Source organism: Apus apus, chromosome 3, assembly GCF_020740795.1.
Source record: "Apus apus isolate bApuApu2 chromosome 3, bApuApu2.pri.cur, whole genome shotgun sequence".
NCBI classification, from domain to species: Eukaryota; Metazoa; Chordata; class Aves; order Apodiformes; family Apodidae; genus Apus; species Apus apus.
The window spans coordinates 77,397,176-77,425,136 of NC_067284.1; the positions used below are offsets into that span (position 1 = coordinate 77,397,176).

Genomic DNA, 27,961 nt, shown 5'->3' on the forward strand with positions numbered 1-27,961 from the left:
CAGCATCCCAGATCATCCCAGCATTACATGGACCTCCCCGGGGAGTGCTCAGCAGGAATTGCCACTCTGCAGCAGTCCTGGCAGAGCTCTCAGCAGAGCCAGATGCCTTTCCCAGCCCGGTTCCCACCACGCGACATGCTCCAAGCACAGAGTGCACCAACAGCTCCCAGAATAGCTGACAAAGGAGGTGTCAAAGTAACAGCCCAGCTGAACCCCTGCCTTTCCAGGCTAGGGCTTGCAACATGGTGCTTTCCCACTGCTGTGTGCACTAGGCTTGGCCAGGAGATGGGCAGCTTGGGGTGGGCAGCAGAGACACCTGTGTACCCCTCCCCAGTGCACGCTGACAGCAAACCACTTACATTTGAGGAGGGACCTGACCTTTGTGCCCTCTGTGGTACAAAGCCCCCATGGTCCTCCCAGCTTTCCAAATCAAAGGGAAAGGCTTCCCCAAATCTGTGGTCAGGCATTCTTTGCATTCCTTTCACACCTTCCTTCACTGCTGGTACAGCGGATATCACCTTCCCTTTCTTATCCACAACTCACCACCTCCTACGAGATATGGGGGAACTTGGTTGGAGGTTCAGGCATAAGCACTTGGTCCCTCTGGTATGGCCAGCAGTTCAGCAGCCCCATCACGCGGCAGGGTGTGCGGTGCTGTGGGGCACAATGAGGGCCAGCAGCTGCCTGTGGGGTGGCACAGTGCCGTGGGGCCACACTGCTCCAGCCCCAAACAAGGCAGTGGGAGCCAGCATCATGCTAGACAACTGGGATTAGCCTCAAGTTTCAGGTGTCCCAAGAACAGAGAGGTTCCACTCACCATCACTGCATAGTCTGAGATAAAAATACCCATCTCTCACTACCGAAGCTCTTGAGAGCAGACAGTGGACAACATGGCCAGTGGGATGGTTTTCCTTTGTGTTTCCAAGGTCCTTCATGGGAGCACACTGAAGGACAGAAGCTTCAGTGGCATTTCTAACAAGCGCTGCAGGTGGTGGCAGAGTCCAAGCAAAACCTGGCTGACTTATAGATCTGATCAGCAGCATAAGACACTAGCAACAAGGGGTTAAACCAGCTAGCTGGTGCCAGACGAGAAAGGCAGAAGAGGTTTTCCAACCAAAAGCACCCTTTTCCCATTGCTGGTGAGGATTTCTGTTGTGTCTGCCAGGACACCCTCTTCTCCCTGTTGAAGTGCCTCCGCTTTGTGAAACCCACAGAATAAACGAAGCGGGCACAGGGAAAGCACCCAGCCAGCTGACTGGAGGCAGCATTTTAATTAGCTAGCCACCAAAACGTGGACGTGACCAGAAGCCTTTGAGGGAAAGTTCTTGTGCAGAGGGTGAAAGGCTGCACGCTGAGATCAGAGCGCCAGCCTGCAAACCTGGCCTCACTCCACATGTCCTTGCCTCACCCTGGGACAGGGAACACATGAGCCAGGTGCAAGACATGGGCTCAGGCTGGGCAGGGTGAGGGGCAGCCATTTGCAACCCAAATCCTCCAGGAGCGGGGTCCTCACCCATGTTCAGGCCTTCCAGCCAGGCTGAGCTCCTCTCCAACATTGAGCTGTGATCTCTCTCCTCACAAGAGGTGACAGCGCAGCCATTCTCACCCTGGAGGATAAAGAAGACCTGGACTGCTTCCAGGGCCCCAGGTATGTCATTCAGAGCTGGCTTGAGCAGGTTCTCGCTGCAGTGGTTTGAGGCAGCTGCCTTGGCTCTTCTGCGACCACACGCAAGCCAATCCTTTGCACTGGTGGAGACGTACCGGCTGGAACATGCCATCCGGTCAGGCACAGCCTCTGCCTCGTAGAGTAGGTGGATACCACATCACCTGGCTCTGCAGATGTCCTACTTCTCCTGAGCCCACAGAGGAAGGAAAAGAGAGGAGTGCAGCATGCTCTTCTCCTCCAGGCACCAGAAGCCAGCTCAGCTCACCATCAGCGGGCAGGGTTTGGCATGTTGCAACTGACAGTAGTGACCCACTGCCTCATCCATGCAAGAAACTTGGTTTCCCTCGCGCTGAGATTTCACATCCAGCTCAGCCCAGGGGAGCAACACTGACATGCCAGTATAAGTATCTTCAATTTTCTGAATTTTAAAGATTTCCCAGTTCACAGAGACAATGCAGGTCTACCGAGGATAGGATTGCTGTCTGTTACCTTGCACAGTCATCTGCAAAACAGCCCATAGATCCTCACAAACCAAAAGTCAGTGGTGAATATGCAGTTGAAGCAACTCCTTTGTTTCCTCAAGCAGCAGCATCCATGCATGGCCCCACTCACTTTCTCACCTGACCGCTGCACTCCACAAATGTCACTGAACAAGATGAATCAGAGCCTCCTCAAGTACTTGTCCTCTTTCCTCCACTCTGCCCTCTGCAGAGGCCATGACTGCAGATCCACCTGTTAAGCTGCCTAAGTCTGCCGTAAATAAAAGCCAGATCCTTTACCTTCACAAGACCAGGATGCAGGCAGCCATGAACTGAGTATTAACCCATGAGAGCCACCTCCCAGACATGCAGGAACATCCTGCATTCTCCTCTCCCACTGGCCAGATGAGTAACACGATACACTCACCTCTATGGCTGAAGAGGAAAAGACACTTCTTCCAAATAACTTTTTCTCCCAAAGATCTCAAAGCAGATCACAAAAAATGCAACAGTACCAAGATCCCTCATGAAGTCATGAGCACAGTCAGAGCTGAACAGTTCTTTGGTTAACGTTGGCCAGGATGGTGAGGCCTTGCTGAGCCATCACTGGCAGCTGGTTACACACACGCTGCTCCAACTGCAAACACCAAGTGCATTACCAGTGCAGGGCAGGCTCAGAGCATTACTTTCACCTTGGATTCTAAACTCCACCAGGATTGTCTAGTCATGCCTGTACAGTGCCCAGCACGTGGGGCTTGCCTCCTGACAAGATGGAGGCAGGGCTGGGGCCATCACCATGCTCCTTGGCATCAGAGGCTGTGAAGGAACCCCAGAGTCCTGCCCCCTCATTCCTGCCCATCAGACCACCCTCTTCTCACTGAGTGGGGAACTCAGACTGAGCTCCACAGATGTATTTTGGCGCCTACCTCCCATTCATGTCAAGGAGCTTTAGGTACCCTAGATGCTTTTGGAGGCTCTGGGCCCAAATCCAAGTGTCTGACAGGCAGGTTGCTGGTGCCCTGTAGCCTCCAGAGGCAATGCTGGAGGGTCTGTTACACAATGGAAGAAAACCAGGATGCAAGGCAGAAGGAGAAGGCAAAGGAAATCAAGGTCAGAATTAAATTCTTTAATACAAAAAAAAGTTTGTTTCTCGTCGTCGTCGTCGTTTTTTTAAGATATATCTGTAATTTCTTTGTTTAAAAATAAATATGTACTAAGGAATATCTTGAAAAAATTCACTAGACACAATATGTAGTGTTAATATCTTTTTTCCCCGCAATTATTACAGATAAACAGTAGCACCAATAAATAAAATGATAACAAATATTAAAATTAAAAAGGAGAGAGATTCAAGATGTAGAATTTTCTATTTTTCCTGTTTCTTCTTTTTACATATATAAAAAAATCGTAGCGTCTATTTTATCCGAATCACACATATACATAAACATATATATATATATATACAAACACATAGCCAAATATATATATAGTATGTAGATGTATATCTAACCCTTGTCTCAATAGGAATGTGTAGGGGTAGGTGTTAGAGAAATTAATTAAATAACTGCCCATAACATGCTACTGACTCTGCCAACAATTGGGGAGAGATGGGATGGGACAACAGGGAGGTTAAACTTATACACAACCAGTACAAAAAAAAAAAGAAAAAAAAAAAAAAAAAGAAAAAAAAGGAGGTACGGCTTATAAATAGTTGAAATTAAATATTAACAAAGAATACTGAAAAATCCCTACTCTTTAATTAAATTATCTGTTTAATTTCTAATTTAAAAAGGGATATTAAATAAGTATATAAAACACTTTCTCTTCCCTCCCCCCCCCATCGGAAGCCTCTGTCTTGCGCACGATGCAGCATGAGTATCATACATTGCAGATGCAAGCACCCACCCCTGTGTTTTTCCTCCTTCTGAAAGCCATCAGTCGGATGGGGAGTTCCTAGTGGTTAGTAGTCGCTTGTTGAGAGTCTGTTTTTAGACTGTCTTGTCTTTTTGGAAGCTTTCCGTGTTGTACATTATCAGGCGTTGAAAATTCAATTGCAGATGATGTTTGGCAGCATTCTGACACAGACCGAGTACCTTTTTGATTATTATTATTATTAATAATAATTTTAATCACAGAACTAGATTATATATATCCACATAGATGTACAAACACGCTTTCAGGGGGGCGTGTGTGTGCGCGCGTGTGTAAGGTGGGTTTCACATACACCACAGTGTATTTTGCAGATACACACATAGCCAAGATTCTCAGACACGGCTCAGGGATTCCGGCTGCCTTCACATTTGACTCCCCAGCCCGAGATGTGGAAAAGGGGGCTGGTATTTACAGTATGTCGTTAAAAAAAACAACAAAACTGGACGTTCTGAAGGGTCATTCACACTGCATATGCAAACTGAAGGCAGCAGAAGTTGCTTTCTTTTTCCCTCCGTCAATCTTGGCATACATATATATTATTTTTTTTATATATATATATGTATAAAAATAAATATATATATATAAAAAAGAGATAAAAACACAAACACACATACACACAGACACAAATGCACACACTCACATACACACACACACACCCCCTACTGTGTATATACTTTTGATTAATATCCCTTTCCAGAAATGTTCCGTAAGCATCTTGGATGCTCTTGAGTGGCAGCTCTGTGCATGAAGAAAGCAGGCAGTGCTGAACAACTGTGTGGCTATGCACCGGTCCCCATTCTTGCTTCAGCACACTGTAGGCCTCGTGTCCTTTTGCAGCCACCAAGGGCAGGAAATCTAGACTCCTGTGATACTTCCTTGAATGGAAAGTTAGTGCGCATCAGCTGCCCACCATCCTTAAGAGAAGCCAGCATGTCTCTCTGGCAAAGTTTCTATAGTGAATAAAGTCAACGCAAAATGTACACTGACATCCCATGTCCCAGCAAGGCAGGCAGGTTATGAGACGAGTAAGGGCGAAGGTTGGGGGAAGAGAGGGGAGGAGGAATCCTTGATCACGCAGATGGCCATTTCCTTGGCCTTTGACCCATCACACCCTAGGATGCCACTCTTTGGAACTCCCTGCCCATCCTCTCCATCACCTCTCCTCCCTGTCCCAGGCAAGGAGAAGGTGGTCTGTGGTACAGCACACTCTACAAACAGCGGAGGCCACACAAGTCAGTTAGAGTTAAGAAGTTTACACCCAGCGCTTCTACTCAAGTCCAGTCTTAGCTTGTTTCTTATGCCCCAAGTAGCCCGCTTGTGTCCACAGCAGTCGAGTATTATCCAGTGAAGACACCAATAACATTAGCAATGTTAAAAAAAATAATCAGTATATATATATTATATATATATGTGTGTGTGTGTGGTTAAGATATACATATATGTATATATAGATGTGGTTAAAATATATATACATATATATATATGTATATGCATGTATACACACATATATATGTATGCATGGGAAAACCCATCAAATACACCCCTATAGTCTTCCTGGCTCTGTTATTTAGCAGCATGAAAAGAAAAATAAAATAAAACAGTTCAAAACCAAAAGGTGAATTCTGTGCGGCGGGTGCCTTGGGGAATGTTCCTTCCGGAGTCCATCGTCCGTACTGAAAGTGCTGTGCTCTACCGATCCTTCATTTTTAGGGTTCATTTGGATTAGTGTTTTGTTTTGTCTTTTTTTTTTCTGTCCAGGCGAGAAATCAGGCTCCAGAAACAGGGCTGTTCCCCCTTCTTTTCCGCTGCTCACCGTCTCGGTTTTTCACATCTGTCAGAAAGGGAAGGAAAACAAGAGAGGAGGGGTTAATGTTTGTGATGGGGGTGCAAGTAGGGCAGGGAAGGGAAGGAAGGGAGGTGGCTAACGTGTTTAAGAGCACATGGTGTTAAGACATGGCATGACGTCACTGGTGGGGTGAAGTGCTGTGCAGATAGGGCAAAACAGCTGAGAATCTCAACCCATGAATGGGTCAATGAGTTCTACGTCCCCAGGCTCACCTAGAGGGGTCAGGGGGTGATACGAGTACAGGGGTAAATTTAAGAGCAAAATTAGAGGCTTCCTCACAGATGAGCTGAGTTTGCACCCTCTCACACCATGCGCACACAGATACACGCAAACATACAGAAAAACAAGGCTAAGCAATGCATGCAGAAAGACACACTCCCTCAGCTCTCCACCTAGCCTGTTGTTTGGGTGGGAGGCAGTGCAGACAACAAGGCCTCGTGCAGGCAAGAAGGTAAAAGAAAGTGCCCCTCATTCCACGAGCTGCCATGAGCAGGGGTTAGCACCAGAGAATAGCAGCAGCAGCCTGAAGAAGCAGCAGGAGAAATGAGAATTTACCCTCCCCTTTAGGGCCCAATTCTAACTCTACAAGAAAGAGCATGACAAACTTCAGCTTAACCAGCTTTTTATCTGAAAACCAATAAGCTATGCACTCCTATGACTCCTTCCTATCTTTCTGGTTAACACACCAGCTCTGAAAACCTCCCTTAGTCTCAATTATCCCACCACAGAGAGAGTCTAGTAGTATGAAAAATTAGTAAACCCCTTCTGCCATCATGACTTCTTTGGGGTATTGTTTTTTCTTTGTATTTTTTTACTATTTCTCAACCTTCAAACTCCGTAGGGTAATTTCCAGTCATTCTGGAGTTTGGGAACAGAGGGAAAAGGCCAAAGTTAGATCTGTCCTCATGCTTCAGGGGTTACGCTTGCTGGGAGAAGTTTAACTCCAGAAGCTGCTCTATTCTGGCCTGTCAATTACTTTCCCACTGAAATTACAGCACCCCAGAAAATTCCTTTGCATACAGAGCACTTTCCACCACACTGGCAGTGCCAACGTCTCCCTGGTTTGGGCACAAAGCATTTTCACACCTAAAGGAAGTGCTTGCTACTTGTAGCAGCCTTGGTCACCCAGTCAATTCCAGGCAGGCAAATAGATGTGTCCCCTTTCAGGATGTAGCCACAGAGGACCCTGGATCTCTCTCCCTTACTCTCTCCCATCCAACCACTCCCACTGCAATACTGTCTTGACAGAGGCCATCTCTCAAATTTTTGTGGAAGGGGCCTGAGTTCAGAGCCACACTCAAAGGCTCTTCTGCAACCCTATTTCTATGTCTCTCTGCGTAGGTTGGATGATCTCACACCAGAGGTGCATACACAGCTGGTGCAAGTCAAGGGACCCCACAGAGCTAACCAAAGCACTCAGGTGAGAATCAGGAGTCAGATTCTGCACATCTGTGCAACAGATGGTGTGTGACTGGTAGCACTCAGATTGGCACACGCATAGCACGGATCTCTGAACAAACACTAAACACAGAGTGTCTTTGTGTCTCCCACCTGAAATACAGACCTCGGCCTGCCTTCACTTAAGAGACAGACCTAATCCTGATGCATCCCACATCACAGCCCTGAGTGCAACCCCTCAAACCACAACTCTGGCAAAGACATGGATAGGGAACTATAAGCACAGGGCAAGAGGACAGGGTGCTCTTCCTGGCTTTTAAGAACTAAGAGGCAAAGGAGAATGTGGGTCAGCCCTGAGGGAGGTTCCTGGCCTGGCTCTCCTCATTCTGCACACAGCAGAGCATCCACAAGCCGCATGAAAAGGGCTTCAAAGACAGGGCTGGTCAAATCCTAGTTAGCTAAGGATTTGTTTTTGTCCAACAGAATGCCCAGAGTTGCATACAAATAAAGTATAGAGGGCTACAGACTCTCCACCTGGCTACCTCAGCAACATGAATGCCATTATCTTGTCTTATGGGAAAGGATACCACAAACACCCTGTTTCTGGAAGCCATCCCCATCCAAGTCCTGACAGCACATCTGAAACACACAGCCACCCTTTGACACGAGGAAACTCTGGCCTCATCTCAGCCCCTCTGGCCCACGTAGGACAAAGAAAAGAAGTAATCATATAGCACTAGTGCCAGAATTCAGCAGGAAGCAAGCTCCCCCCTCTTTCTCTTTCTCTCTCTCTGTGTTTTTCTCTTTCATCCTTCAGGACACAAACCTGCAAGTGCGCTCGTTTAACTCAAGCTGCCTCGACTTGCAACGTGAGTCTGTGAATTTGCAGGAACATTTACAGGTCTGGGGATCTTGTACAAACAAGTGCTTTCTCCTCTCTGAGCAAGGCTCACAGTGACTGCAAAAAGGCAAAAGGAAAGATGTCTAAGCTACAGCGCTTCAGCAGAAAGAAAATACACATGCAACACCCTAAACATCAAAGCAATCCCCTTGCCCCCTCCCACAGCCCCCACGCTGCCCACTGGAGCATCGCGGGCTGATGGATTTTCCAGCAGCACCCCGGCAGCCCCAGGACAGCACCCCCTTGCATTAGCGTAAAGAGAAAGAAAACAGGCTCTCTGCACAGTATTCACAAATGCTGCATTGGATCCATCGGCACAGGCCACAGGGAGAAAGAAGGGGAAAGCAAGGATGGGAAGGTGAGAGGTCCCAGCCAGCTATTGACGTATCAATGAAAGGAATTCTCTGAAGTGGGCTATTCGAGTAGAAAGAGGCCAGTGGCTAGACAAGTTAAATAGAGGGTCTCTCCTCCCCTGGAAGGTAGCTGAGCTCCAGCATCACGTGCTTACCCCTGCAGCCAGTACTGCCCTCCCCTCTATAAGCCCCATCCCAACCTTGCCACCTCGGAGTTTCCTATGGAGGGGCAAGGAATTTACAATGCAGAATTCTGTGAATCACCATGAGAGAGGCAGAGCAGTGAGAGACAGGGAGAGAGAAGCCACCAAATCCAGCAGAGAGAGAAAAAAAACAGAGAGCCCCTCCAGGTCCCCAGCACCCTCTCTCCAGCTTCCCGCCATCCCCTCTCCAGCTTCCCACCATCCCACCTCTCCTCTCCGCCTGTGACTCCACCAGACAGACACACTTGCACACGCGCACACGCACACACACAGATGCAAGGCAGATGCCAGCCTGCCTGCCACCAGTCATCGTAGCAGTGAGGGCACAAGACAAGTGGGGGAAAGCAGATGACAGAGCTGCAACCAGAAGGCGTGGAAAAGAGGTGCGGGGCACTCACCCACCCACCCAGGCTCTTGTGCCTTGGGAAAATGGTCACCACTGATGATTAGAGAGCCAAGCAAGCTAAAGCCACCTTCCCTGAGATACCCTTAGTGCAAGAGCAGTGCCACCACCAGTGCTGCCCCTGCAGGTTCTGCAGCCCACCAGTGACAGAGAGGGGAGGGTGAGATTTTGAGTAAGCATCAAGCAGGCGGTTTGGTTTGGGGAGAGGGAGGGAAGAGAGTCTACAAGCAGAGGACACAAACGTACAAGCTGAGTGGTTTGTACCGGCCTTTCTTGCGCTTTCTCTTTTGACCCTTCCCCTTTCCTCGCTTTGATTTTCTGGAAGAAAAACAAAACAAAACAAAAAAAAAAAAAAAAAAAAAAAAAAAAGAGAAAGAGAGAGAGAGAGAGAGAGAAGGAAAGAAAGGGAGAGAGAAAACGAGAAAGGGAGAGAGAAAACGGAAGAAAATGCAAGGAAGAAGAGGAAAAAAAACAAAACAGCCATGTGCCTTGCTGGGAGGGAGGAAGCACATGAGGCAGGACTGGAGGGCAAGTCCCAGGGCCGAAGCACAGATCTCCACCTTGCACACACATTCACCAGCCCTCCTGTGCTCCTGCCAGCACCGCAACCGGTCTGCCCACAGCCAAGCCAACACCAGTGGACTCGGCAGCAACCATCTCCTGCAGGGCTTCTGCCAGCACAGGCGGATCTGCTGAAGCCTCAAGAGGGGCACCTGTCCCCCCAGGGCCAGTGGGAAAGGGACAGGGGGTGAGGGGAAAGGAACAGAAAGCTTGGTGAAAGCATCACGCAACCACAGTGAGTGCAGACAACTGTTGCAGGTGACAAGCGCAGGCGCACGCTGACTGACAAGAGGCAACCTGAGCAGAGGGGCTCCCCCAGGGAAAAGGAAACTGTTCTGACCTGACACAACACCCAGCATTGGGCCTAGGAGGGAACAGCTGAGCTCCAACAACTCTGCTGCAGGGCTGGTGGTAATCCTGCCTTGGGATGGGATCAAAGGGGGCCTGGCCTCAGCACCCCACAGACAAGGGAAAGACCTGGTCTGAAGAGCAGTGCTGCATGAAAGAGGGCTATCTATCCTGAAGGCTCTGCTCACCCACCCCACCTCCTGCCTGTGTTTTGGAGGACTCCTGCAGACCTTGCTGGATGTCTGCTAGCATCCTCTCTGGTGGCTTCCATCCTGACTACAGAAGGCCTGACCTCATTATGACACCCAGGAGGTAATCAGTAAGCAGCTCTCAGATCTTCTCTCCTTTCCCTCCCTCCCACTGCCTTCTACATGGATCTGTCAGGGAGACAAGTGGACAGAGCCAAAGCGCTGACTCTCTTCTGAAAAAGCACCAGTTACTCCTAACTCTTGGGCAGGGGCTGGGACAGGCAGGGGCTAGGACGTGCAGGTCTGGACACTAACCATCGATCCCTACAGGCCAGTGAGAGCACAGGGAGGGAGGGAGGCTGGAGCCTGTGCTGCTCCTTGAGCCATGTTAGCACACAACCAAGTGAGAGACATGCAAGGAGAAGGCCCTAGGCAAAGCACCAGGGCTTGTCAAGCAAGTGAGCCCCAGCACTACGGCAGTTCAGCAGAGGCTTCCTCCTTCCCTGGTGCAGCCCACTTTGGGAGGGAGCTGTGGAGGGGACATAGGGAGATAGAAGGGAAAGCACCACAGGTGTTTCTTAGGCCCTGTTCAAGTTGTCTCACTGGAACGAGTGTCAGCATCAGCTCGCTCCCAGCCTCTGCCCTACATGTCAGGAGTCACAGAGAGGCGGTGAGGGGAGGAAAATCAACCTGAAGGGAGGAGAGGGGCACCAATATAACAGGACTTTCAATCCAGCACAAATCAAAGTACACCAATCTCTCCTACCCCTCCCCTTCCTTCCACAGGGAGCGCAGAACCAGCGAAGAGCAGGCAAGGTGTTGTTAGAAGAGGAAAGGGAATGCAACACAGCTTGGGCTGGCTGCTCCACCCACACCCCATCCTCACTAGAGTTCACACAGACCCAACTCTCACACACCTTCAAACCACAGAGCCACACAGACTGACCATCCTCAACACAGCCCTGCACAAAGAGAAGTGTTGGCTGCATGCAGCTCAATGCAACCAAGAGCAAATTTCCAGGGGGAGGAGGAGAGGCTGGAAGGCAGCTAGAAATATACAACCACCAGGACAGGGGTGAAAGAAGTTCTCTCACTCTCCTGCTTGCTCTCTCTGTCTCTGTTTCAGCCTCATCTCCCAGTATTCACCCCCTTCCTCTCCAACTCCACACTTCTAAATGGCAGAGTTGCTATCCCAGCCATGCGCAGTCCAGCTGACCCTCTCTCCCAGAGAGGTCACTCTTTATTTTCGATGTTGTTCCGTATTTTGTGATCATCCCTGCAACTACTGCAGGACAAGAGCTTATTTCTCTACTTTCCACAACCTTTTTACTTAGGTAAGGAAGGAAAGGTTGTGTCTTAACTTCCTTCAGGTCACCAGAGCAAATCCATCAGATTGAAAAAAACTCATGAAAGTCTCCACCAAGACCCAGCTAGGACATTCACCTCCCAGGCCAGGACATTACAACCCCCAGGCCCCCACCCAACCAAAATCAGCATCACATCCTGCATGGCATAAGTTCTGCCTCCACCAGGCCTCTATTGCCACCTCTCCCTGTAGCCAGCAGAGTTCCTACCCAAGCTGCTGTGAAAGAAGCCAGCAAGTACTCATTCAAGCAGCAAGAAAAAAATCAATGAAAGGCAGCAATTTGCAGTAACCAGAAACTCCCCAGGAAGAGGGAAGGGAGAACAGGGGCTGCACCTTGAATCCATTCTGGTAGGACACAAACGATGGGACTTCCCTGACTCAGGGTAAAGCATTAGGAATGACTGCCATGGGTCATGCAAGCTCCAGGTCTGGGGTGTGAAGGAAGGACCGTCAGATCTGGGTTTCTGTGCCCACCTGGAACGGATTCAGAGTGTTGCCCCATGCACTACCATACACCATTTCCAAAAACACCTTCTCAAAGCGAGTATCTCCAACCAAAGAAAAGGGCAAGGGGCAGTGGGGAGAGGAAACACCAACCAACCACCAAAAGAGAAAGGAGGAAAGGTTTGTCACTTACTTTTCTTGTTTGTTTTTGACATCTTTCTTTGGTCTGTGGGGAAAAAAAACAAAGGCCTTATAAGAAGGGAGCTTACCATTTACAATTCCAGTACTATCCCTGGATCCCACCAAGTCCAGGGAAGGACATGTAAAGCTGGCATTGCAAGATTCCCGTGGCACAGGTTAAGTGGTCCTTCTCAAAGTGTTTGCTCAAAGTTTCTGGAGCCCTCTCCTGTTGCACCTCACTGGCAACCAGTGCCAAAAGACCCCAGGATTCAGGCTAGCATTGTCCACCTGTGATGTCTAGAGATGGAAAAGCCTCGCCAGCAAAGGGCTTCTTTTCCCAGGCTCAGCCATCCCAGTGCAAAACAAATGAGGAAACTGCAGAAGACTCTGGACAACAGTCCCAACCCAATGGCAGAAAAAAGGAAAGGCTTGGAATACATTTATTGCAAGAGGAACCAGTGCTGCTCCATTCTCACCTGCAGTCACATTTACTGTGCTGTAAGAAGCTCATGTGCGCTATGTGCTGACTCTGAAGGGGTTTAATTCTCATGATCTGGAATGAAAGAAACAGAGAGGGTCACTGCCCATTCACTAGTTATACTCAAAGCTCTAAATCAGCCTGCTGCATGGCAAAGCATTTGCACCCCAGGTGCTCCTGGGAACAGCATGGCAGAGTCTGAGCTAGCTTTGAGGCCCCAATCTCCCAGTCAGGGAAAGCCTTTGATCACAAGCAAGCGGCAACACCAGACTCGTGCCAAAGCTCTGTTTGCTCATGCATGCGTGGTTCCAGCACTGGTGGACTGCCTTGGAGACAGGCATGGCAGAGAGCATAAAACCATTGTAAGGTTCTCACTGAGCTGTCCCTGATCGATGCTACAGAGACAGTAATGGAGCATCCAGCCTGCTCTCACATAGAAGCATGCTTCAGTCTAACACAAAGGCCCAAAGCAAAAATCCCCTATCTGACTCCTTTTCCCTAAACCACTGTTCCTTTCCAGCTGACATCTCATCTTCTCAGTGACTCGACACATGAAGTAGATCTGGTGATCTCTGCTTAAAATAGCCCTGCAGAGCCAGACATTGCCAATCTCCCAGCCCCAGGTGCCTCCAGTTAAGTTATATTAGAAGCTATGCATGTATTGTCACAGTGTCTCAATCCAGATTCTGGCTGCACCATTAGCTCTAGCATTTGCACCAGAGATCTGCTGAAGTGTCTCTGACCCTTTACAGGCAAACAAGCAAGCATACCAGCCAAAACTGTAATTCAGCAAGGAATGGTAGGAAGAAAACCATCCCTAGCTACACCATACTACTATGCTCTGGCCCAGGCTGGAAGAGCACCGTGGGGAACCATGGAAGAGCACAGACAGGTTGCCAGAGTTCAAACACAGCTCAAATGACAAGCAAAAAGAGATTGCTGGTTAAATCACTTAATCCTGTGTGTGCCTCCTCCATGTCAAAAAGTGACGGTAAGCTTTACCATGGCCATTCAAGAGGCTGAGGGACAAAAATAGGTGAGGGTGCTATGGGGTAAGGGTAGTGGGCACCAGCTCCACTGCAGACAAAAGCCGGGACCCAGGCTGGCAGACAAGGCAGAGACAAAGCTCTAAATCAGAGTTTGCATTCTCCACATGTGCCCAGTCTTTCCTATCAGGGCCATCTCCATCTTTTCCAAAGAATGAATTTAACCAAACAAAGGAGGAGGGCGCCCAGAGGCAGAAAGACTTTTCCACTTGACACTGAAGCCCTGTGTTTCTTAGAGCCCCTCTCCACCCCTGCTGTGCCAATGTAGCTAATGACCCAAATTCCCTGCTCTGTTGGTAAAGGCTGACCTCATATGCCCCCCGGGAGAGAGCAGACAGGCTTTCCCCTTTCGAGCCCCTCAGCTGCCTTCAGAGCAACAGCTGTATAGACCAAACAGACTTCAGGTGGAGCAAGGGCCCAAGGGGTCTCTTCTTGGGGTCTCAGAGATAACAGCATCAGAAATGCTCTGTTACGTTCTCTGAGCATGCAGAAATGCTCCTTTGCGTGCTCCTACCTATGGTATTTAGGCACTAGTGAGGTCAAAGCCAAAATACAGATTCTCCTCTTAGCCTTGAATACAGAGGGGCAACTCATCTTTTAACCATGCATGGTGTAATGCCGGGTACCAAGGTCAGAAGACGGGTGAACCCTCCCAGTCCCACAACCTCAAGTTCCCGGCGTAAGCTGGCCTTCCTCTGATTTAGCTGGGAGCTGGGACTTGGGATGGCTGTGACGGCTGACTTGCTTCCGGCACCCAAGCATGCCAGCTTCCAAGCTGGGCCCTCACCTCCATTGTGACGTTGTACACATCCACAGGGACACATTCTAGGCCCTCATCGCCGCAGCAACCCGCACATCTCATCAGAGGCACACAGGATGGCTTGAATATGTACTCCACCTCATCAGGGTACTCCTGGAAAATGTCCACCAGGGTCTCAATTGTCCTGCAGAAGCTGCGCTCATAGACTTCCAGGAATTTGATAACTAAAAGGAAGAACGGAGGGAGCAAGTTAATGCAAACTTAGCTCAAAGACATCTAGGGCTTTGCCCCTTAAAATGAGCCAGACAGTTGCAACACATCTACCCTATGCTCTTCATTAACTGGTCTTGGAGGCCTAAGTCCTTTGTTTCTGCCCTACACACACACATACACACACACACACAAATCAAGCAGGGAAGAGAAAGAGACTATCTCTTCCCACCACTGTTTCAGGGCAGAGACAAGATGGACAGAAGAGCCCCACTATTTGCCTCCCTGCAACCATGATACATTCCACAAGCCCCTTCCCTGCTATCATCCCTAGTCTCAGATGAAGGCCCTTCACCAGTTTGCCTTTCACTCCCTTTCTAAACATCCAGTGGATGCCCCAGTGAGTTTTAGAAGGCAGGGGGATAAGTTAGGAGCATCCTTCCTAGAGACCTTGGCATAGAGGGACTTCTGAGAACAAGCAGAAGATTTTGGACCATGCATCCTTTTCCCATCTGCTACCTCTTTTGCCCATGCAGAACATCTACCTCAACAGGCCTCCCCAGAATCACGACAGCACCTGCTGCAAGTCACATCCTCCATGTCTCCACACTAACCACTTTCCCAGACCCAGCAATCAAACTAACCACTGGAAGATTCAAAGCAAGCCCACAGCACCCTCAGGATTAACTAGACCATATACTTGGCTACCAAACTGCAATGAGGCAGTGTGGGAGGGGGAACAGGGCAGATCTGCCATTATCCCCTGCCTTCCCTTTGAATGGGGCAAACACTAATTGCTTGTGATCTGCACTGATTTCACAAGTGTTTCTCAATGTTTTCCAGTCTCTTGCCAAAGCTTCGTTTTGCTGCTTGGTCAAGGGTTGGAGAGATTTAAAGAGATGAGAGATAGGACAGATAAGTACACACGCACAAAATCCACCTGCTAGTACAGTTCTGCAAACAGTGAGTACCTGGAGCCCCCCAGGCCTCCTAGCACTACCAGCAGGCAGTCTCAAATGGAGCAGAGGATAAGAGTATACACAGAGACAGTACCTGCCCCACGCTTTTATGCACTATAATGATCCACCTGTACAGTAAGCACAGTCCTACAGCACCAAGGTTGATAACTCTGAGTGATAAGTGCAAACTGCTTGCATCATGGAAAAACATGGTCTCCAGTAAGCATTTCTAAAGTGCCCTGAACTTGTGACAAACTGGCATAAAGGTTACTCTGCCACAAAAATGCAAAAGCTGCAGGGCTCGGAGCTCATAGCCTGCAGTTAATTGTTGAAAGTTAATTCTAGGTCACGCAGAGCTGACAGTGCCACAGTGCTGAGAGTGGGTACAAAAGAGGAGGAGCTTCCAACCAGGGAGTATGAAGTGCCAGAGAGCGTGAGCAGCTATTAAAAGAGAAAGTGCCTTGTAAAAGGGAAACGTAGCCTGGCAGGCATGGATTGCTTGTTGGTATTCCTCGTCTAGAAGACAGCATGTTTCTGTTCCTTGTCCCTTCCTTTCCTCTTCCCTCCTCCCCGAATTGCTTTACACCTCCTGGCTGTTCTCCTGGCTTGTCTGTGGCTACCTCCTTATTCCCTTAGTCACCGCCTATGTTCCAACAAGTTGAACAATTTAATATGTGGGAAATTCTGCAGGCACAATGACAGCCACTGAACTGCACTGATGATTATTCACACTGTGCCAGCAGAAAGGATCTGGGAACTCTGGCAGTAAAAGCATAGTTCTGGAGAAAGATGCTTACAAACCTACGTCAATGGGAGGGAGGGAGCAAGGGAAGGGAAGAAAGGAGGGAGGGAAAGCAGCAGTTACCTGTGCAGATCAAATGCTGCTCACCGCAGTACTCTAGGGCACAGAGGCAGAAACCGAAACAAGAGTAGAAAACTGAAGTGAAACTGATTGACGTCTGCCACACTTTCTAAATGTTTGCACGGCACAAGCAGCCAGACTACACCAGAGAATCCAGAGTGCAGATTGGCCACAGAACAGCAGATTTAACTCCTTTTGCGGAGGGTTTACTTTCACAGCTGCACCCTGATGACTATACTTGAGATCTGGGAGATCTGACAGGATCAAATCCTTTCCATAAAGAATTTGGAAGTTTTTGCCTTTGCTTCAACATAGGATGATTTTCCAAAGTCTGAATCAGCGTCTGAAAAGGAAACGGGGAATCTTTCTTCAGCTGCCAGTCAGAACATCCTGCCATGAAAGGCGTGTTGCTTTGATTTTACTGGACACGGAGCATTCCCACAGAGCCTGAGCAACATTCCATAGTTCATTTGTACAGTTAGCACCCAAACCAGAGCAAATGACTGAGGTACAGTCATCCTCACAGCAAAGTCCTGCCCCTCCTACCATATCTACACTTACTACCATGTACCAGGAGTCATATTCCACACTTTGCTGGGCTGATTCAGTCTGTGCTTCCTTTCCACTGCTTGTGTCAGGGATGGAAGGTCTGTCTTTCATGGGGAAACACAGGAAGGTCATTGAAGGACTAATACTTCTTGGCCTGCTCCCTTCCTGCAATTTGGGCTTCAGCCCACATTAAAATTTAATCCTCCATCTAACCCACACCCCTACCCTGGCAAAACACCTCCAGACTTGAGTAAGAGGTTCTCCTTTGTGAGTGGAGGGGTAAGTAAGTTTAAAACCCAGTCAGGGCCTACATTAACTCTTCAGGGCAGACACAGCCACAGCAGGCAGGATTAAGTCCAAATTTGAAGCAGCCAAGTGGGAACATGCTAAACTAGAAAAGGAACAAGTCTAGGATCATTTTGCCCCATCAATGGCTTAGCAGCAATACAGACACACTGTTCTTTTAAAAATAAAAGTGCATCCACAAGTGCTGGTGGTTTCTTTTATTTATACCAGAAAATCTTTTCTCGCAGAACAAAGAGTGTTTGTCTGACTCCTCTACAACTTCCAGTGCCACAAAACGTGGAAGACTCTCTTGAGCAGAACAGGGTACAGGCTGAAGCTAAAACTACAGTCTCCAACCAGAGTAAGTCTATCCCAAATAAAAACCTGTCACAGCTCAACATCTCAGAACAAGTACAAAATGGCAAAGACACAAAATCACCTTTCACCCCAGCCCCAAAGCCCCCAAGACCTTCAGTGGAAGCTATTTCAGGGCTGTCCTTGTGGAACATCATCTCCTTTTCACAGAAGGGAAACTGAGGTACTGAGAGAGGACCTCCAAGGTCACACAGCAGGACAGAAGTAGAGCCAGAAAGGTAATGCAAAGAGTCCTGACTTTGAATTCACAGATATGCCTGCACTGCAGAACCAGAAATAGCACCAAGGCAACCGTACTCACACTGCCGGACCAACTGCTCATGTGACCCCATCGGCCTGCTTGTGAAAGGGATTTAAATTCTGTTCAACTTTTCCTCTCCCTGGGAATGTAGCTGGCCACAACAAATGGCACAGATGAGGACGCTACCTCTTCTCTACCAAGAGCAGAGGAGTGGTTACAAAAATAAGCCTCACAGCAGGCTCCATCTTGATCCCTCTGGAGTCCCTGAACCTTCTTCTGTTGACTCCAGCAGGAGCAAGGGTCAAGCGCAACAAGCGGCAGCCCGCCAGCAAATCAGAAATTCTGCCCATGCAAAATGGACACCTATGCCAAACACAGCCTGCCACAAACCTCTGGCAATGTACATGCAGCCTGTCACGCCAATGAAGTTACAGAAACTGAAATTGAGTGTGACCAAAAAAAAGACAATCTCGGCCCACACTGCTAGAGCCCTCTGCTGACCTCCAGCTGGAATAACGCTGAAGGTCACAACCCACGGGTACCAGGCAAGAACACCACCAGACCCCGCCATGCAGCCTGTATCTGCTCTGCTATGAAGATATGGGGAAAAGATGGCCAGAATGGTCTTAAAGTAGCTGATTATCAACTTCAGCCTGAAGGCTCTGAAGTCCACAGCCCTTTTACCCCACTTCTGAACTCAGGAGTGCAGACACGAAGTGAACCTCCAGCAACGCACAGGGCTCCACCAGACAGGGCACTTGCAGGCGGCATCTCTGGCTAACCTGGGGGCTGACTGCTCCTCTGCTCTACATTTACTTGTACAAACCAATAAGGCAGAGAACATTGCCACAGTCTGGCCTTGAGGCAGCTGGAGTGCCGGAAACTTGCAACTGCTGCAGGGGCACACCACCTCATTTCCTCACCAAGCGATGGTTCCATCCATACTGGACCACCAGCAACAAATTAAGTAAAACCTATTAGATCACACTGCTGTCCCCAGAATCTGCTATGCCTGCCAGCTCAAACCGGAATAGAGGGGTGCATTTTTTTCAGACTGGCTCTGTGCAGCGCTTAGCAGTAACCTAACTGGGGGGTACCCCAGACCGTCAGGCGGCACGACGCCACAAGAATCTCCTGAGCTGCCCCTTTTTCCTCCTCTGCCCCCAGAGAGCTCCCACCCGGCCGCCTGGGGAGAGCCGGGGCGCTGCTTCGGCCTTTGTCATGGGGACCAGCCCTGGCCACCCAGCTGGGCACGGCCAGCGCCACCAGGGAAGAGGAAGGCAGCAAAGATGACAAATCCCTTCCTACGGCGCTGCGGTGAATCCCTAGCGAACTGCTCACCGCTACTCAGCTCTTTGTGTGCGCGCGCGTCTGTGTACGGCCAGATATATTTATATATATATATAAATGAGCGTGTGTATGTGCCCTCGCGCACGCACGCAGTTTTCCTCAAGAGTTGTGGGAAGCGAGCGGCGGGCTGAGCCGGCCCTGCTGCCCGGCCCTGCTGCCCGGCCCGGCCCCGGGACCCGGGCCCCCCGGCCTCCCCCACCCCGCGGCCCGGCCCCGGGACCCGGCCCCGCAAGGGGAGCGCGGGGGGCGGCGGCGCCGCGAAGCGAAGCGAAGGGGTTAATGGCGGCGGCGCCTCCCGCCGGCAGCCCCCGCTCCCGCCGCCGCCGCTCCCCGGGAGGTGGCGGTGTTGGCCGCCGGCGGGTCCCGGGGCCCGGGCCTCCTTCCCCCGAGCCCCCGGCCGCCCCCACCCGCCGGGAAGCCGCCCAGCGCTTACCTTCGTTGGGTTTCCGCTCCCCATCCCCCAGGGCAGGAGCAGCCTTCGACAACTGCAACGACAACAGAAAATCGGTCACAACACGGAGCCGTTAAGCGGTCCCGGGGCACGGGAGGGCTCCCGGGCCCGCCGCCCCGCCGGCTGGGAGGCAGAGGGGGCACCCCCGAAGTGGAGCCGGCGCCCTGCTGAGGGACCTGTTGTGCCCCCTGTCCCTCGGGGAGCCGAGAGGGACACGGACGGAGCAGGCAGGACGGCCCCGGGCCGAGGGACAAGAGGCGGCCCGGGCCTCCAGCGCGGCGGCCCGAGGGAGGCCCCAAAGGGAGAAGCGTGTCCCCCGAGAGGCGCTTTCGGCGACTCCGGTCTAAACCCAGATAGCAAACCTGGGCCCCGGGGAAGAACAATCACCGTTTCTGCCCCGTAACAGTGAATTCGGCCGGGGAGCGGGGCAGGGAGGGCGGAGGAGGGAGAAGAGCAGCCAGGTGCGAAAGGGCATTGCTCCCCTCTCAGTGTCACCGATGCCTGTCATGGAGTGGCGGTGGCCACCAAGGTGTGGGTGTCTGGCTGGGTGTCGGGGCGATTAACTGTGACAGCACTGCTACACCGGCCAAGGCCACCAAACCGCCTGGGTTTCCCTCCTCTCCTCTGGAAGGGAGGGGACGGCGCGCTCTCACCAAACGGGCCCCGTCCCCAGCCCCTGCGTGGCCCGGTGGCAGCACAGCTCCTGTCCCTGTGCTCCCCACGGCTTCCCCAGGACAAAACACACACAGAGGCCCCAAGGTCTGTGCTCGCTCTCGCCACCTTTTTGGGGCAAGGGGCATTTCCACACTGCTGACACATGCAGGAGCGGCAACAGGTAACCCACCCCCAGACCGGGATGGAGAAGCATTATGCTTCTTTACTAAGGAAGTCCTTTTAATTCCAAGTGAAACAAAAACTCCAGTCTTCCTGCTCTGCATGAGGGTTTTAGCTCTGACGTAACTTTCCAGCCAAGTCAGGTTTCCCCCTGCTGTTCCGTTCTGAACCAAAACCGAAAAATGCCTGGCTTTCCTCACTTCTCCCAGGTATGCTGCCACCTGTGTGATGCCATCCACCCCATAACTTGCTGCTTTTCAGCAGAGGCCCAAAAGCAGCCTGGCGACACATACACACAAAACACTGTTTCACCAGCAGTATGTTGCATTTAGGCTGAGAAAAGGGCCCTCTGCTCTTGTACCCAGAGACAGGACAGAACTGACCAAGCAAAGTCCACCTCACACTTGCTAAGGGACACTTACAGTCTTCTAGGCAGCCTTGTGCACAGGGCAGCAACACCATCTGAGCAACCCAAAGTGTCAGCTTTTAAAAGCAGAGGGCAAGAGAGCCAGCAAAGCCCTAGAAGCCCCTCTCCCAGTCACTCCTTTGTGTCTGTGCATAGTTCCCTTTGTCTAAGGTCCCCCTAACTGAACTCCTTGCTTCTCGTTTCTACCAAAGTCTTTCTGTATCTCAGCACAACTCAACAGCCCAGACCTGAGCCACCCCATGCCTGACCTATTACTTCTCTGGAAAGGAGAAGGCTGTGTGCCCAACTTTTGTGCTCTGACAACAGTTTAAAAAGCAGGTTCCTAGAAACAGTTTCATTCCTGAAGTGTGAAGGTCACTGCAACAGCACAAACAAAATGGAGGCAGTAGAGGTTGCAGCGGCCTTCCAAAGCCAGTCAGCGCCTGACAATCTATGGGTCAAAAGAAAGCCACATCAAGGGCAGAAGAGCCTCAATCTCTGTTGTAGCACAGGAAGAGGATCACGAGTCAAGTCAGTTTATCCAAGTAACAATACCCCCAAGATCTTTTGCAGAGGGCTTTTCCGTTCACACAAATAAAGACCATGATGGACTGAACAGAAATTAGCTTGAAGACACCTTGAGAGTCATTCTGCTGTCCTGTAGGTGAGGCTGCCCAGCTGGCTGCTGCCAAGCCCACCCCCTCCTCACAGGCAAGCACACATGAGGCACAGGCAATGGGAAGCAGAAGCAAGCTAGACACTTTCACTGCTCACCTGCACCTGGCCATCACCTTACTCTGCCCCGAGGTACTGGGGCAGGAGCCAAAACACTCTCCCAACGCTTACTAAGACCCAGGCTGCAAGCCCACCCCAAGGATGGGAAACAAGATTGGTACCAAGCCTGCAGAGAGCTTCTGAGCACTCCCAGAGGAGCTCTCTGCAGAAACCCAACAGGTTTCCCCAAACTGTCAGTAACATACCCTCTGGTCACTATACCAAGAAACTTTCCTGCCCTTTCAGCAATGCCTTTAACCTGTGGCTAGTGCCCTCAAAGCCAGTTCACGAGAGCTGCAGGTGAGGCAGGGGTTTTTGCCTCGCTTTAAACCCAACTGCTACGTATCAGACAGAGCAATGGGGAACCAAAAGCCTTCCACAGGACAAGCAGGCCCAGAGTGCCCTTCAGTGGGAGACTGAAGGTCACACTCTGCTCTGCTGGCTATTGATATTACCCAACAGCTCTGTAACAGTTTTTTTTCCAATAAGGATTTTTCAACATTTCACAGAGGTGTGTGGAAGCAACCACTGGGCTCAAGAGCAGGATAAATGACCCCAGGAATGGGGCTGACCAAGGGGAAGCTCCTTTTTGTGCCCTCTGCATGTCACAGCAAATGCACATCCTGCATTCAGGATGTCTAGGAGTAAAACCCTCCCTAACAAATAAATCCACTTCACACCACCCATGTGCACCTTCCCTGTCCTACTTCTCCCTCAGTCCCTGTCCAAGGCCAGTTATTCTCTGAAGGGAGAGAAAAGGTTAATCAAGTCATTCCTCACCATCACCCCCCTCACCACCACCACCAGCACTCTTTCTCTCCCTTCCCCTCCCCCTAATCTGTGCAGCCTCATTAAAAGAGCTTTGTAACTGTTTAGGACTGGAACAAACAATCCATCCACTCTGAGAGGGACTCAGGGACAGGAGTTAAGGCACTTTTCGTCTTAGGCGCTAGAAATTCTTCTCAGCGTTTTCTACTTAAGGGGAGGGGGGGAGGACAGGACTCAGTGGACTCACTTCTACATTGTACATGCAGACAGAGGTCAGTAATCTCGCAAGCTGCCAGCACAGCCAAGGCACCTCTGACATGGAACAGGACGGACAGGGGAGCAGATTTGGGGTTGCTGAGAAATCAGTGAGCCCCTCCGAGATGTCAGCATGGGTTTCCCTCTCCCTTGCTCCCAAAGGAGCACTCCTACTCCCAGCCTGTCCTCAGAGCAAGGGCCTGGAACAGCTTTTGGGAAGGTGACCCACCGAGTCCTGGCTGCCTGTGGGCTGGGGAAGCAGGTTCTGGTGGCTCCCCATCGTGGCCTGGCGCAGAGGCACACCAAAGGAGGGAGCCTGGTGGGTGTGTGATCATTAGTAGTCTAGTCACAGGCTCGCTCTCCCTCCTGATCGCTGCCTGTTCCCTATGGCAATACAGCTGTTGTATCTAGGTCCCTCCACAGTTCGGGGCAGTAAGGAAGGAGTTCCCAGACCCTCATCAGGGGTGACCTGCCACCAAGACCCTCAGACAAAGGAAAATGAGGAATGACCCGCTGTTCCCTGTTCTCTAGGAAAGAGGAGACTAGGAAGGGACAACAGTGCAGGCCTTCTGACCCGGTGGGGCGTGAGGACTGTGCACCACAGCTCAGCACGGGCAAACAGCTGGAAGGGCGGCAACGCAAAACCACCTTTTCCTCTCTCTCCCGCACAGAAAAGCTGTCGCCACCAGCGGAAGCAGCCACCTGTGGCATCAGCGCCGCCCAGCCCCAACCATGGCATGGTTTCCCACAGTCCCAGCCTTGCTGCAGGAGCAACAGCAGCAACTCCCTCCATAAGGAGGCATCCCCCTGCCACCTTCACCAGAGGAACGCCGTGATTCCGGTGTCCCTCCTCCCCTGCGTTCAGGAAAGCAAGTCAGCAGCCTGACACATGCTGGTCCCCACTCTCCCTAGTCAGGCTCTGCTGGGGCTTTTATTCAATTCTCTCCAACATGCCTGGCTAGCTAGATAGGTTTTATTCAGCGCAACAGTCAGATTAACAGTACAGATAAATATTATCATCAAAGCACAAAACCCTAGTCCCGGCGTGAAGAGTCATGCCTTCTGCCATGCCCAGAGTCATCGTCAAGCTGCCTACGTGAGATCTGCTGGCATTTCTAACGTTCCCATCACTGTGGTGCCCAGACGATCAACGGACAAATAAGGACAGAACCGGAGGGCAGACCTCACCGTTGATCTGCCTGAGCACTTATATGGCCCGCATCACCCGGCTATCTGAACATCTCACAATCTCTCATGTATCTGTCCCCACCACATTTCCCCCCAGCCCCATCGCTACACCGTAATTCCTCCTACTTTTTCTTTCCCCCCACTGTAATCCTTTTCTCATTGGCACCATCCTCCTGCCTAGGAGAAAAGGCAGTATGAGGCTTCTACAGGACTCCTGAGGACAGACAGACCTGGACTATACCTGATCCACCGTTTCCTCCTCTGGGGAAGAGGAAGGGGAGGGGAGAAGGAGCAAGGGGAGGGTTAAAGGGATATTAACCACTAGACACAGATACAGACTTTTCTAACCTATAGCCAGGGAACAGACACTACTGTACACACTGACTGAGGAGCTGAAGGCAAAGAAACCTCCGGTTTAGGTGATGGCGGAAAAACTCTTGGAGAGAGGAAAGAATTGTCCCAGCAGCCAAATCTGGCAGGCAGACAGCACGGAGCTGCTCTGTGCCACACTCGAGCGAGAGCTGTGCCTCGGTTCCCATGAAGCACAGCCGAATGTGCGGCTGTCAGTGGAGAAAGTAGAGATATAACAGGCTAGAAACAAAGCGTGCAGTGCCTGCATGACTTCAGTTACAGCTGAAATGGCTCCTAATTGGGGAGTTACCTTCCAGCATCAGTGCCGAACAAACAATGTGAATAACTGATTAGTTTGCAAGCAACGTTTATTTTCACGACTGCGGGAGATGATCTGACCCGCTTTCTCTCCAAGGGCCATGCAGAAATGGCAGGAGAGGACTAACCTGCTATAGCCTTTAAAACGTAATCCATGCCCGCCTAGAGAATCGCCACTTTCACGTGGCCACTCTGTCTAAACCCCTTAATATCTCTTGGCAACACAGCCCTCTTGACTCTTTAGAAAACAGATTTACAGGAAAGGTTTGCACAGAAAGCTGCCTTTCTTTTTCTTAAAAAAAAAAAAAAAAAAAAAAGAGAGAGAGAAAGAAAGAAAAGGAGGAAGAGTTGGTTTCTAATCCTTCAAGACTGAAAATGAGGCAAAAGTAAAAGTAACTGAGGAGGAGGAGAAGAGAAAAATGTGCGGTTTTGTAATCTCCGTGCAGGAGATATGTATTTTGGAAAAAAAAAAAAAAATCAATCTGGAAGAAATTCAGGATCCATTTTGTCCTCTTTGATCTCTATTTGTTTTTCCAGCTAGGTATTTTGAACTCCACTCGGCGGCACAAACCCGAACTGGGACCCAAGGCAAATACCGCCGAAACACCCTTTTGCAATGTCAGGAGACCCGAGGACGGGAGGCGAGGCTGATGCAAGAAGCCAGCGCGCTGCCTCCCTGCCCCGCGCCGTGCCCCGCACCCTGCCCCGCGGGGACCCCGCCGGGACCCCCCAGCCCCGCCACCGCGGCAGCCCCACGGCGGGGCCGTGTAATGCGCGCACATGTGCGCGGGCACTCCGCACGGTGCTGTCGGCTGCTCCGGGGGCCCGCCAAGCACCGGGCAACGCTTTCCCCCCGCGCTGCAGCATTGCACGCCCGCACATACACGTGTGTGCGCTGCGGGCACCCACCCGCACCCGCTGCCAGCAGCGCGGCGGCTCCGCACCGAGCAGGTGGGAGGCAAGGAGAGGCGAGGAAGGGGGGGGGAAAAAAAAAAAAAAAAAGGAGGGGGAGAAAAAAAGTCTTTTCGCCGCCCCCCTCCCCGTGTGCGGGGCACAAAGCCGCCGTCCCCGCCGCTTACCTCCGCGCTCTGCAGATAGAGCAGCGCCGCCAGCCCCCAGTGGATCCAAGTGAGCAGAAAGTTCATGGTTGCCGGCGCACGCCGCGGAGCGGGGCCCGCCGCTCTCTGCCTCGCCGCCGCCCCGCCGCCGCCGCCCCGCCGCGCTCTTGCCCGCGCCTCCTCCGTGCCCGCCGCCGCCTCCTGGGGTGCCGCCGGCCGGGCGCTGCGAGGAGCTCCGGGAGAAAGGGGGTTCCTCTTCGGGGTCTCCGGTTTCACCCCTCCATAAGCCCGGCTCTCCGCCGGCCCCGGCTGCTGCTGCTGCTGCTTTCGGTGGGCGCTCCGCCGGGCCGAGCGCAGGCTCCGCGGCTGCCCCGCCGCCGCCCGGCCCCCGCCGCCGGGCAGTCCGAGCTCCACAGCGGCGCCCGCCCGTCCGTCCGCCGCCGCCGCCGCTCTCCCCGCGCCGGGGCAGGCAAGCACCCGCGCCGCGCTCGCTCGGTTTCGCGCACTCACGCCAAAGTTTGGGCGGAAAGTTTCAATGCATCTCTTTTCCTGCACCCCCTCTTCGCGGCGGCTGCCTCCGGCGGCTCCCCGAGATGGGGTCGCCTCCCCGGGGGGAAAAGGCTGATCCCACCGCCGCTCGGCCCGACCCCTCTCCGCAAGTCCGGGTGGTGGTGGCGGAGGGGACGAACAGAGCGCTTTTCTCCTGCCCTCTCTGCCTCTGTCTCTCTCTCCCTCTCTCTGTCCACCACTTGAAAAAAAATAAAAATCAGAATATAAATTAAAAAAAAAAATCCAAACTGGCTAGAGAGGGAGGGAACTGGGGAGGGGGGAGGCTCTGCGGGAAAGAGAGGGGGTGAAAAAAAATCCCAGCGGATCAAAGTATAGGTGGGGAAAAAAATAAATTAAACGAAAGGATAAAGCAAGGCGGCAAGCCAAACAGCAGGTCCCGGTGCCCGGGGAGGGCTGCTCCCGCGGCGCGCTGTCACCCTCCGGCGCGGTGTGCGCTCCTGGCCCCCGGCGCGGCGGCAGCCCGCTCCGCGCTCTCCAGCGGCGGCTCCGCGCAGCGCCCGCTCCCCGCGCAGCACCCTCCCGACCGCCCGCTCGCCGGCGCTCTGCAACTGCTCGGCGCGGCCGCGGGGAGAGACGCTCCGACGAAGTCCCACCCTCCGCAGCGACTCCCCTCCCTCCTCCCCTCCCATCCCATCCCATCCTTTTCCGCGCTAGGGGAAAAGGCCAGGGAGGTAAAGGCGTGCTCGCCCCCTCCGCCGCCCTCCCCGCCCGCCCTGCGCGGGGCCGCACGCAGCCCCCCGCCGCTCACACGTTTCGCCCCCGACTTCCCTGCCCTGCCTTCCTCACGGCAGCCCCACGGGCCGCGCTTCCTCCACCCTTCCTGCCCTGCCGATGGATGCACGTTCGGGTCAAAATTCACCTTGCCCGTGGGAATTGCTCCAAAGTCCAGCAGAGCCATTTGGGGAGAGGGGGCAGCAGGGGACAAATTGTGATCACAGCCGTCGTCCGACCCCCTCATGGCCTTTGCTTTTCAGATACAGGGATTTCTTAGCACCTACGTGCTAATGGGGTAGAGGGAAAGGGGCGGGGGGAGGGGGTGGGGGGCGGTCATCCTCAGTTGGGTTTTATTTGTCTTTTTCCAGTGCCAGCCCCTCTCGGCTCAGGGGGCTTGCCTGCACTGGCTGAGTCGTGTCCCAGGTGCAGAAGGGTGCCGTACTGAAGGGGTGAAGATTTTGCCAGTCAAACCCCACCCTGCTTTCTGGGAAGGAATTTGAAGGGCAAAAAGGCAGCTCCGTCTCGCTGGGGTTACCGCAGGCTTTCCCCAACTGAGCTCCTCTGCTCGTGTCACACGCAAAATATCCTCATAGGAGATATACGGTAACAGTATGCTTGTGTCAACATATATAAATCTCTCTCCCACAGCCATCCTCCCAAGGACCTTGGGTGGCGGATGGAGTGGAAGTTCAGGCTGGCAGATTCCATGGGCTGGAGGAAGGGGAAAAAGACACCGAAGAAAGAAAAGACCGTATCATCTTCACTCGAAAGCAGGTATTCCAGTGCTGTGCTACAGACTCCCACTGATACAGGCGAAGCATTGGCTCTACAGAGGCACCTGCTGGCTGAGGGAAACACACAAAACAACAAAAAAGAAAGAACAATCCTCGC

The 27,961-nt window shown here is 51.9% G+C and overlaps 1 protein-coding gene across 8 annotated transcripts; it reads right to left on the minus strand.

Annotated features, from left to right (window-relative positions):
* Window positions 1–3,250: 3,250 nt before the first annotated feature.
* On the minus strand, window positions 3,251–26,586 carry VEGFA (vascular endothelial growth factor A). Of its 8 annotated transcripts, XM_051613396.1 has the most exons (9): window positions 25,808–26,586; window positions 19,817–19,868; window positions 14,580–14,776; window positions 12,745–12,821; window positions 12,282–12,314; window positions 11,978–12,118; window positions 9,428–9,499; window positions 8,148–8,279; window positions 3,251–5,908 (listed from the first exon to the last, which is right to left on the minus strand). In XM_051613396.1, the coding sequence occupies exons 1-9, from the start codon at window positions 25,871–25,873 to the stop codon at window positions 5,887–5,889; spliced, it is 792 nt and encodes a 263-aa protein (XP_051469356.1). In that variant the 5' UTR covers window positions 25,874–26,586; the 3' UTR covers window positions 3,251–5,886. The 8 variants fall into 8 exon arrangements, with proteins under 8 accessions (XP_051469356.1, XP_051469358.1, XP_051469357.1 ...); XM_051613398.1 differs by lacking the exon at window positions 11,978–12,118; XM_051613397.1 differs by lacking the exon at window positions 8,148–8,279.
* Between the last annotated feature and the right edge of the window lie 1,375 nt (window positions 26,587–27,961).